At 41.9% G+C, this 12,376-nt stretch overlaps 1 protein-coding gene across 3 annotated transcripts in view; it reads right to left on the reverse strand.

Moving 5' to 3' along the window:
* Nucleotides 1-314: 314 nt before the first annotated feature.
* Cep162 (centrosomal protein 162) overlaps nt 315-12,376 on the reverse strand; it is a 62,001-nt gene continuing 49,939 nt past the window's right edge. For all 3 annotated transcript variants that reach the window (XM_029543532.1, XM_029543531.1, XM_029543530.1), the window contains 4 exons: nt 9,910-10,051; nt 7,948-8,046; nt 1,487-1,621; nt 315-650 (listed from right to left, as the gene is read on the reverse strand). In XM_029543532.1, coding sequence (XP_029399392.1) covers nt 444-650; nt 1,487-1,621; nt 7,948-8,046; nt 9,910-10,051 — 583 coding nt within the window. In that variant the 3' untranslated portion in view covers nt 315-443. The remainder of the gene's footprint in view (nt 651-1,486; nt 1,622-7,947; nt 8,047-9,909; nt 10,052-12,376) is intronic.

Genomic DNA, 12,376 nt, shown 5'->3' on the forward strand with positions numbered 1-12,376 from the left:
GGAAGTTATAACTGAATCTAAACTGAGGACACTACACTCAGCTGACGGCTGACAAGACTGTCCCCAGCACGAGGCTTTCATCCATCTACCTGTTTCATGAGAAAGAGCTGATTTCCTGTCTGACAGAAAATTCGAAGTAGTTTAATCTACAAAGTGTGGCTGAGGGTGTGTGCTCCTCTTCCACTGTAGCCTGGGAGCGTGCCCTTTCACAGTAACCTTGCTAGTCACGGTTCTGACATCATGGAACCTGCTCATAACTCATCTCAAATGTTTAATGGTCTTCAGTAAGATAAATCAAGATGTATGTTCTCTCCTGTTGGCTCATGGCAGTTTATTCTGACATGTTACTCTGGTGGTGGCCACGCATGGCTGTGTGGTGGCTGTCCCAACAGCAGCAGGTTTTCATCTGTCTTACAATGAGGTCACTCAGATCCAAGTTCCAACTAAAACTCTGCTGTGCTCTCTTTGCCTGCGAGAGTCACGGGGACCACGACCCCTTGTCGGTGCAGCTCCCGCAGAACGTCCAGTATGGAGTCCAGCTCTGTGCGGAATGTGTCCAGCTCCCGATTCTTTAACTGTGCAAGTCTTTTCCATTTCTCAACTTCCTTGTTTTGCTCGGTTTCCACTACTTGGCGTGTTTGCTGTATTATCTGAAAATATGAAAATTCAAATTAATGTTCCAAGTCACAGTGGAAATGAGGAACATTTAACAGTGCTAAAGAGCAGGACACTGATTACTACCTAGGATCCTCAGGGCCTCTTGGGAAAGACTCAGACCAACCATGAAGCTTAGTGTAATTTTTTGTCTCCAAAGGTTTATGTAAATCTCTCACTATCTGTTATGGGTTGAATGTCCCACCATCTCTCAAAACCACGTTGTAGCTCTAACCCCTGATGTGGCTGTATTTGGAGTGAGGAAATAAGTTGAGCCCTGAGCTGATAGGATTACTGCCTTCTTGAGAAGATAATGAGGGGGTGGGTGCTGGAGAGGTATCTCAGTGGTTAGAGCACTGGCTGTTCTTTCAGAGGTCCAGTCTCAGTACATGGCAGCTCACAGCCATTTATAACAACTGTAGTCCCATGGGATCTCATGTTTCTTCCAGAGTGCAGACATACATGAAGACAAAACATACACGCATATATAATCCATACATTAAAAAAAAAAAAAAAGACAATGGAAACACCGGAGGAAACTTTTGGTAGGGATGGAAAAGCCACAGCTAGGCAAGGCGCTGCAGTAGCGCACACCCACCCACCCCTGCTTTACCCACAAGGCACTGTAGTAAGTCACACACGCACCCCTGCTTTACCCACAAGGCACTGCAGTAAGTCACACTCGCACCCCTGCTTTACCCACAAGGTGCTACAGTAAGTCACACACCCACCCCTGCTTTACCCACAAGGCGCTGCAGGAAGTCACACACGCACCCCTGCTTTGCCCACAAGGCGCTGCAGTAAGTCACACACGCACCCACCCCTGCTTTACCTGCTGGAGCTCCTGCTCTCTCTGCCTATGCCTCATCTCCATCTGCTTGATCTTCCTTTCTAAGCCCATGAAATGCTTCATCTCTGGTGTGTGGTTTTCTTTGGCTTCTTTCAATTCTTCCAAGAGTTTTGTAATCTAAAATTAAAGTAGGAATTGAAAAACCACAATCACAAGGAAACAATTATTTTCAAATAGATAATCTCGAAAATCAAGAATATTTGTATTATGTTTTTCAAGTGGCACCTTGGATTCATCTAGAAATTAATAGCTTCCATTCTCATATCCAAGAAGGAAAGGGTAATTCTAGCTGCGCTGACCTTCCATTCTAATTGGTTCCAGATGGGGTCTACTTTCCTCTTATTACTCTTACGGGGTTCAAGTGAGCTGGGTGCTGTCTTCAGCTTTAATGTGTTAGTCACTGCTTTGTGGTTAACATACAGTGCAGTCAGGCAGCACTGCAGTGTTCAACGCACAGAAAGAACTCAGTAATTTTATCTCTAATTCTCTGATGACCCCTATATCACTTTATAATGTTGGTAATTTGCTCTACAGATAGAGATCTGCTTGTCAGAAGAGAATGGCAGGGGTGGTGGTGGTGCATACGTGTGTGTATGTGTGTGTGTGTGTGTGTGTGTGTGTGTGTGTGTGTTAGCTGATTGCTCCTTCAGGACCCCGGAATGCAGACAGACGAATGCACAGTCCTTGCCTTCATGGGGTTAGTCATTGCAGCACCTGTATTTTCTCATCCCAAAGAAAATGAAGCTATTTTTTTTAGTACTAGGAATAAAATTGAGGGAGTTTGAGAGATTTTATGGGGAAGAAATTAACTGCATTTTTCCTATCATATAATAGGAAGTTCTATCAGAAATCTGGTTTCACTCATTGCTATAGCAAAGGGAATAATAAGAAAACGAAGATGGATAGATTGACACATTCAATTATGTTTTACACAAAATTCCTATTATCTAATAATAACAATACCACTTCCTCCATCTTCCCTAAATTAGTAAGAAAAAGGGTGAGCCCAAATGCATATTAAATCAGAAGCAACCTTAGTGTCCTGATGGTGTCACAGATACCATAGAAACAGGTGATCCTGAACCATGAACCACGTGGTCTGAGGAAGCATAGGGAGGGACTCATGCTGGGCACATGCATGGTATACACTATACAATGACTACTACAAATTATTTAGGAAAAGCACACAGGCATGGTGACTGAACAAAGAGCTGATGGAGTTATAATTATATATAGAATGGATGGTCAAATATTCCAATTTTGTAAACTTATTTTTGGGAATGTATGGGGGCATCATGTATCCCAATGTTTACCTCTGAGCTACATCACTAGTTTCTCACCAACTTTTTATGGTTGGAAAAATGAGTTTTCATCCCAAGTCACTGCCATCTTATGCAATATAATACCTGTAGCCCATGCCTGGTCTTTGGAAGCCAAAAGTCAATGAGAATTCTAAGGAGGACAAGTATCTGCAGGGTGGGAGAACTCAGAGGTGGGTGTCAGGATTCCTACAGTGGATGGCACTGACTGGAATCCTAAAGAACAAGGCTGACAATCCACTGCATGTTAGTGCTAAACCTTCCAGACAGCAGCCTTAGCTTATTACATTTATACTTGCTTACTGTCTGAGCCACAAAATTAAGGTCCACAGAGACTTTCCTTGGTCCTCAGAATTTCTAGAACCTCGATTTTTCTACTACTGATGGGGTCAGTGCTAGCATTTCTTTCTGTGTGCTGGCTAGTAACAATAGTAAAATTATTTCATTTTATTGGCATAAATTTCATGTTTATAATGGGAAAAAACAGTGCTCACACCTTGGTTATGATTAGCATCAAGTAAATTAACCCATATTCTTAGCATAGTTCATTTAGACCGAACAATGCATACTTGTTTCTATTATTGTCAGTCTTGTTTAATGGTGTTAAGAAACAGCAAATGGAGCTATACCAACAGCAAAATCTGTCTAAATATACTCTTAGGTAAAGACAGACTTTTAAATTTAAAAATCACATTCATTCACAAATAACTGCACTTCCACATCCGTACCCCTGTGGGAATAGAAAAGGGGGTAACAACAGTGGGGATATTGGTGATTTTTATAGCTTCTAATTTCTAACATCTAATATTAGCATATACTGAATATTTAACCTATGCTCAGTAGCTATAAAATAATGTTAACCAAAGTTTCAGCTATATTAATAATTAATAGTTACTCTACTCCAGGGAGAAGGTGCTTCACCCAGGCTGTGTCACTGAATGTGGAGTTACAGACTGCTGTGAGCCACCATGTGCTTGCTGGGATTTGAACTGAGGTCCAGAAGAACAGCCAGTGCTCTTAACTGCTGAGTCATCTCTCTTGACCCTGCATGCTCATTTTTATATGCTACAACTTTATTGAATTCTTTTAAATCACTTTTAACAGATTTTTTTTTTTTAAAGAGTTCATCAGAAATACTGACCAGCAGAAATATTTCTATATACTGGGATTTCTTTTAAATCCTGGTAATTTGATGCTTTTGTCTTGGAAAACTCAGGATTTTAGAATTTTCTATCTTTAAAGAGATTGATTGTAATATGCCTCAGTGAAGGCCTTTGCTGTTGCTGAATCCAGTTGGGGGACAGGGTCCTTTGATCTCTTAGAAGATTTGGGAAACATCCGAATATTTCAATCAAACAGGCTTTTAATGCTTGTGTCTTTTCCTTCTGCAACTCCCACCATGCAAACCTTGGTTCACATAATGGTGCTCCACTGGCTTCATAGACTACCTCCTCTCTCATTTACAGTCTCTTATTTCTTTGGTAAAATTTTCATTCATATTTGGAATTGTTCTCATTTCTTGTTCTACTTTCCTATATTCTCTTGCATGAATTTCCTTATAATCATTAGTTTGAATTATTTTTCAGACATTTATAAGTGTCTTTCAAAATGGGAATTCTGGAAAATCATGTTTCTTTAGGGGTACACTATTTCATGTCTCTTAGGCTCTGGTATTGGTGCCACTGAACCCAATGTGGTTGTCTTCCTCAGTTTTGGGGAATAGCTTTTATAGGAAAGTTTCTTCTTTTTCCTCTGGTTAGATGTGATATAGGGTAGATGATTTGGATTCTGTTGTAGATGATCTTATAGTGCAGTCTCTGCCATTTCCTTGGTAGTGACTGTGTCAGCACTGCCCATGAGCACCTCCATTGTCTAGACTGCAGATTCATGAAAGTAGCTGTAAGTTCTGTGAGGGCTTGTGTCTGTGCTGTTCACGGTCCTGAGCTGCACAACATGGTTGGCAATGTTCTCAGGTCACAGGGAAAAAGTGCTGTTGGGTTTGGACCTTGTGTTGGTAGTCACAGTCCTAATAAATGGGACACAGATGGGAATGTTGTCCAGTCCAGAGCTTGGGACACACATGCTGTCTATAGAAAGCCCCTTCAGATCCCTGACACTAGCACCCTAGGGGAGGTAAGTTCCCAAGGACATTGAGGGTACTTGCTTCAACTATATTTTGAAATCTTTTAAGTCACAGCTTTCTGATGGTCCTGATAACGTATTTTTACAAATACAAACTAGCAAAAGATCTAATAACATTGACTACTGTTTAAGGATGTACAGTGTACCTTCATTTGTGGCTACGCAAAATGACAGGGATTTAATTTTCCCCTGAGCAACTAGAATACAAAGTAAACTACATGAATGTGCTGCTTTCAGATCCTGGGCAACAGCTCACAGGACAGTGACTCCTGAGAGAAGCAGGGGAGCTGAGCTCTGTCACTGCCTAGTTTATCATGGCAATAGTTCAGCTTAGATAACTCCTGGGCTTTAGAGGTGGAACAGTTCATTTCCCCTTCAAATTGAGATGGAATGCCTCAGATCTTAGCAATGCTACAGCAGCTCGGGTAAATGATCTCCATAAGCAGCAGCAGGCATCCACCCTCAGCGCATATCACATCTCTGTCAGCAGACAGTGGCTATGGAGTCCTAGAAGGACAAGGCTTTAACACACACTGCAGAGTATATCACATCTCTGTCAGCAGACAGTGGTTATGGAGTCCTAGAGGGACAAGGCTTTAACACACACTGCAGCTGTTTAGCTTTCGGTGTGTCCTCCCTAGTTCATGAGTGGGCGGAAGTTGTTAGCAAAGGAGCAGGTGAGTTATTTTGGAAATAGGCTATTAAAAAGTATGTTTGGCCCTCTCCTGCCCTTCTATCTTCTACCACGGGACATGTAGTCTAAAGGCTCCATGAGCTATTGGCATGATGCTCTTGATGTTTGCATTAACAATGCTTTTTGATAAATTATCAATCCTCAGGATGCTTTTATAGCAACAGAAAACAGTAAAATAATATTTTCAAGTATCTTGGCTACTCTTAAACTAAGAACTGCCTTAATCATCACTGTGCCAATAAATTAACAAGATAGATTAACAGGAAGATAGGTTGATTAAAACGGTTGCTTTTTTGGCCCTGCAAACATAAACAAATATTTCCTGCCATTATGCTCTAAAAGCTTTACTTCAATTTGGTGAGGTCTTATACGCTTAAAGGCTATGGCTAACAAGATTCTGTGTGCTTCTTGAGCAATGAAATGCAAGCATACACACACACACACACACACACACACACACACACACACACACACACACATTTTTAAATTTCCTAGAATCAAAGGGTTCTTCAACCAATGAGCAGTGGTGGTTTTCCAAAGAAGCCTATGCCTAATGATATTGAACCTGGTGACACAACATCATGATGGTCAGTGCTGCAGGAAGCAAAATCCTAACATGTGCCTCTTTGACAGGTTCAGTGGATAATAACCACGATAACCAAGACATAGCAAATAGAAAAGCTCTCTTCTGTTTAAGGTAGCATCTTTTACTAGCAACAGCTTGGCTCCTACCAGCCCAGCGAAGAAGACAGCAGATAAGTCTGAAATCAAACCTCACTCTGAAAGTTTTCTTCCATTTCTTCCTTCCTACTGTGCCCCACACGTTTGAAATCCAGTGGCTTTTCTGTGTCCCACTGTGTCCACACATGTTTCCCTGCTGAAGGCAGTGCTCTAAGCCACTGCGAAAGCAGTTTCTATTGAGGTTTCTCCTGCTTGCTCAGCACTGTGAGTGCCAATCAACTTGTTTGCTTTTCTTGAATCTAATTAATCCGTTATTTGTTAGAGGACCTAAGCACTCACAGAACTAATGGACATTATTTTCCTTGACAATTTCTAGAGACTCAGACAAGGCTTCCTGGGAAACCTAACTCTTCTGGAACCTGTGGATGGGATCCTAGGGAAGCTGGCAGCAGCCAGTATAACATACAAATTCTCATTAAAACCAATTTTCCCTATCTACCTATCCATCCATCCACCCACCCCCCCTCCATCTATCCTTTCTCTCTCTGGCTTTTTGAAAAAGGCCTCCTTCTGTATGTAGCCTGGGATGGCCTCAGTCTACAGAGTGCTAAACTTACAGGCATGAGCCACATGGCTGGATTCTCAGACGAGAGGGCAAGACAGTCTTTCATTGTCCCTTCCTTTACAAATTCTGATCGTCAGAAGGAAAACAAAACGTGAAACTCACTTCTCTGATATCTGTTACATGTGGCTGTGGCTGTGGATATTGAGGCTCTTGAGAAGCTACAGTTTAGTTGTCTTTTTTTTTTTTTATTATTATTTATTTTTATTGCCATCTCCTGGAGGAGACTCACAAAGCAGAGGTCATACCAGGTCTTCTAAGCCTTGCTACTCAAGTCAGGGTAAAGGACTGGGGAGTTAACAAATTTTACAAATGGATACATTTCTCCCTTTATTCTCTTGTTCTGATAGCTTGGCTTTTGGGACTAGTGAGAATACTGGTTTCTGCCAGCTGTACGGACATGTTGGCTTGTGCCAGGCAGTTCATGAGAGGGACTAGGGATAGACTGACAAACTGCATTCTGTGTGCTGGGTTTGGGCCTACACTGGGGCCTTCTCAGTCTTTGTTGCTAGGTTGGTGCTGCTAAAGTCCCACCCCGGGGTAGCTGTGACTGCATCTGTAGGTCTGTCTCGAGTCTGCCTACTTGCCACAGAGACGTGAAATGAGTCCCCAGAAACACCAGCATTCTCAGCAGCCATGTAGTAACAGGTCTCATGTCCCAGGCCTTGGGAAGGGAACTCTGGATCTTGAGGGGGTGACTTTGTTAGCGGTTTTGCTTAGGAACCCTGTGCTATGCATACCAATTAAAGTCATATGGGCCTTACTGTGTAAGTCATATTAAAACAGGTTTGGGTTTTCATTTCTAAACTGATTACATAGAAAGCAGACTTTATATTGTTACTAATGAATTTTCTATATGTGACAAAGACTTCTAGGTTATGTTAATATGTGCATTTTTTGAAAAAAAAAAATCTATACATAAATATGAACATAACTGATATCCCTAAGAAAATTTATTTAATCCAGTATTTTGGCTATTTCTTACCTGTTTCTGTAGGATTTCTTCTCGAACTTGAGAAACTGCAAGGGATTCCTGTTTACCCTGCAGCTCATTAACTTGACCTTGGAAATGTTTTAGAAGTACCTAGGGAATTAGGACAAGTGGAGTTAGTCTCCAGTCATACAAACCCGAATGCGCCTGACCTCATCTGATCTTGGAAACGGAGCAGGGTTGGAGAATTACTTGGCTAATAAGGCTCCTCCTTGAATATTATGTAGATCATATAAGAAAGCCAATTCAGGACTGAAAAAACACTTTAGGAGTAAACCTCTGTACGGTGTAAGCTTTGGAAATGTACAGGATTAGCTTTGTACTTTGTGAATAAGTAGGATTTTAGTTTTTTCTTAATTAAAAGGCTATTAACTCAGGATAACACTTACAATATCTACGAACTAAAAATGTCAAGTTCATAATTTAGATAAAGGAACTGGACTCCATGAGCAGACCTCCATCAAAGATCCCAAGACTGCGGGGAGGCCCAGCTCTCTTCTCTGGGACACTTGACCTTCACTGCTATAATGAGGAGATGGCACCAACTTCCATGCAACTCACTATTTTGGAGTATTACACCTCTCATCTCAGGAAAATACTTGTGTGCCTCTCTCTCTGCCCCAGACTGCTCTGAAAATCACCTTGGTGCAATGCCGGCCGCCTTCGACACCTGGAGAGGGTCTGCAGGGCTCCCTGGGCTGCTACCCTGACAGATCCTTCAGGAGCGCGTTTAAACTGTGTCTCGCTACATTAAGAGACCTGCCCTGACGCCCTTGCACTTCATCCCCTCAGTGCTTCCACATGGACCTCCTTGTAATGGGGCATCTCCCAAAAGGTCTGTCCTTATTTAAATTACCCCAATGAATTGATGAAGGTTTTTTGGTTTTGTGTGTGTGTGTGTGTGTGTGTGTGTGTTTCTTTGGGTATGAAGGAAGGTAGGAAGTGGGGCAGGAAGAGGTTACAGGTGGGAGAGGTGGCAGGAAGGCATGGATTCCTGAAGCCTCCCTTAAGCTTGTCTTATCAACATACAAGCTTTTACGAAGGCTGAGGAGCAGAAGGAACACTTAGCTCCATTCGCCATGCTTATGTCTCCCTTCTTTTTTTTTTTTTTTTTTTTTAAGATTTATTTATTTATTATATGTAAGTACACTGTAGCTGTCTTCAGACACTCCAGAAGAGGGAGTCAGATCTTGTTACAGNAGATGGTTATGAGCCACCATGTGGTTGCTGGGATTTGAACTCCTGACCTTCGGAAGAGCAGTCGGGTCCTCTTACCCACTGAGCCATCTCACCAGCCCTTATGTCTCCCTTCTTAGACACTGTTTTAAACTATGCTGTATAAAGTTCAATTACTAACCTAACAGTACAGAAAACAGCCCCCTGGCGCTCTTTTCAGATATTCCAAGTCCTTGTCATCCAAGCAGGAGGACGGCGCTCTCAGGAAATGCTGATGATTTGACAGTTGTCCCTATCTCAGCTGTTGAAGCTATGCTTCTTGTGTGCTGGAGTTGTGTATCTCTGTTCATTACTTTATCCCTAGTGCCTCACTGGCTGGAGTCATTATTTGTTCTATGATGAATGGTAATGAGCAGGAAGAATGCATTTGGAACTTTGGGACTTGGTATGGAGGGAGGGAGGTCAACAGGCAAGCCCAAGTGATACGGTCCTAGTCAGCTAGACATACCTCAGTCATCTGTGACCGCACATTAGAGGAAGATCTGAGAAATGTAGGGACCAGTCTGTATAAACACTTACTTATAGGGCACAATTTTAAGGTAAAATGTTAAATATATAGTAATAGTATCCCTTCTATATGTATAAAAATTAAGTCAATAATTATTTTCCATTTGTATCATCAGCCTGAAAAAAATACAAAGTTAGAACATTTCTACGATAAATCATATTCTGTCAACAGCCTGAAAAACACACCATTAAAGTTTTAGAATGACCAGTTACCTCTTGAGTTGCGATTTTGCGATTCAGTTCAGCTACTTTGGAAGAGGAGTTTTCTACTGCATTTTGGCAAAGGAGTTTCTCTATTTCTCTCTCATGAGATGCTTTGAGGGACGCGATGTGTACTGCAGTGTCATCCTTGACCCTATGGAACAAGCACAAGACAGCATGTGCGGTGGCTCTCACTCACGTAATGCAGGGAGCCCAGACATTATCCAAGGCCTGGAAGCAGCAGCAGAAGGGAGTTACTATTTGCTGCACACCAGGTGTGTCCAACAGGATGCTTCAAGCTTCTCCAATCACACACAGGCGAGCATTTTCTAGGTTTTGTATGAGTAAGCGGGTTTAGGAAAAGTGACACCCACAGGCCACACTGAGGGTGCAGATCTGTGAACTGTCCAGCATGAGATCAGTCAAGCCTAAATGGAGTTTAATACTGGGCTTTCCACTTTCCCCTCCATCTGGAGCTACGTTCTCCAAGGGACTCCTACATTCCAATTCACCTGCCTGAATTTCAAGCAAATGCTTAGTCATTTTGTCTTTTAAGGTAAACTCAGATTTCTTACTTGGATTCTTACCTGGATAACCACAGCAGTTCCCTTTAAAATCCTCAGTGTTTTTTATTGGCTGCTCACAAATATTTGGGCACGCAAATGACCACATGAATAGTGTCATGTTGTGAGAATAGGAACATTTTATGGCAATTCTCAGACAAGGAATTATTTACTTAATTTGCGTTGTATATGTGACAATTCATTTGTCTCACTGACAAAGTACATGCTGAGGTGACAAATCACTGGTGCTAATAAGAACTAGAATGACAGACAAGTGTCAGTTGCTTATTTGCTATTTCTCTAAGGAAGCAGTATAATTAATGTTCTAGGAAAAGGATAAAAACCAAAACCACTGATAACTCAGTTATACTAAAGAACAATTTCAATCCAGGTCTAGGAAGACTTCTCATATTGGACAAACAGACTAATAACATTAGCAAAAACTTAATGACAACTTTCCTATAAGAAACCTTATATGGCAAACCTGAATTTCAAATAATTTCTAGGAAAGACTGCTATTCTCCCCCAATTCCTTTAAACTAGGTTCAGTACTAGAGAAACTGGGTTCATTATGTGGCTACCATGGTGACTCAGTCACCAATACTGCTATCAATCAATCAATAAGCATCATGGCCGCTGTTTCCATGTTCATCCTGCTTGAATGAATCCAGGAAGCTGTATGCATGCAAAAGCAACGCCATCTTCCATCTGTTCTTTGGGAGCTAAAAGGCTGGTGATAGTTAATGCTTATGTAGGAGTTGTGGGTGGGGGTAAGCAATCTTCTGAGATTTGCCAAGATTTTGTGGAGGAAGCAGAACTCCAAACACAACTGAGCAAGAGAAACAAAGAAACATGGCAAGTTAGGCCCAGAGACTGATAGGAGAGTGGCCATGGAATTTGAGACACTAAGCAGAGAAAGCTGGTACTGAAATTTAAGGAAGTTGGAAGTTACTGAAGGGCACAGTGATCAGATGACTATGAGGACATTTAAGGAATATTTTTATTTATTTATTTATTATTATTATTATTGTTATTATTATTATTATTATTAATGTTTAAAGCAAGATGCTTGGGAGAGAGATGAAGGATGATGAGGTGGGGAAGTAAGATGCACTGTTTAGTATAGAAAGGAAGGTGGTCTAGGTGGGAACATTTATAGGCATATAGCATCTTCTAGACAGTAAACTCAAGCAATAAGGAGGTAAAACTGACTGGCGGTTAGAATCAGTTAACAGTAGGCAGGGAAGCGGGGCTGTGGGGAGGATGAGCACTGAGTAAAAGAGAGGAACGCTGCTGGTTGCCCCGGAGACACGGACTGGGCTGGCATAGGGTGTCAGGTCATCAGAATCTGGTGTTTCATCCAGTAGGAAAGTTACTACACAGGAAGTCCTCTGTCTTCACATAATACTGCACATACAATAGAATAAATGGACCAGCCTCATGTATCCCAAGCTGGCCTCTCACTTGCTACACAGCTGAGAATGACTTGGGACTTCTGCGCCTCCTGCTTCTATCAAGTGCTTGACCGTGAGGATGGAGTGTATGCACTACACACCCTGTTTCTGTAGAGCTGGGATCAAACTCAGGCTTTCTCAGATAGGAGGCAAGCATTCTAGCAGTTTCTTAAATTGGAGTTTTGAATGTGTTTCAAGGTGATCTATTATAGACAAAATATGCCTCATAATTAAAAAAAACCCAGCTCCTTGAAGGGGGCTGCAACCCTGTAATATGAACTAACCAGTACCCCCTGAGCTCGTGTCTCTAGCTGCATATGTAGCAGAAGATGGCCTAATCAGCCATCATTGGGAAGAGAGGCCTCTTGGTCTTGCAAACTTTATATGACCCAGCACAAGGGAAGGCCTGGGCCAAGTAGTGGGAGTGGGTAGGTAGGGGAGCAGGGGTGGGGGTGGGGTATA

The sequence above is a fragment of the Mus pahari genome, chromosome 10, assembly GCF_900095145.1.
Source record: "Mus pahari chromosome 10, PAHARI_EIJ_v1.1, whole genome shotgun sequence".
Lineage (NCBI taxonomy): Eukaryota > Metazoa > Chordata > Mammalia > Rodentia > Muridae > Mus > Mus pahari.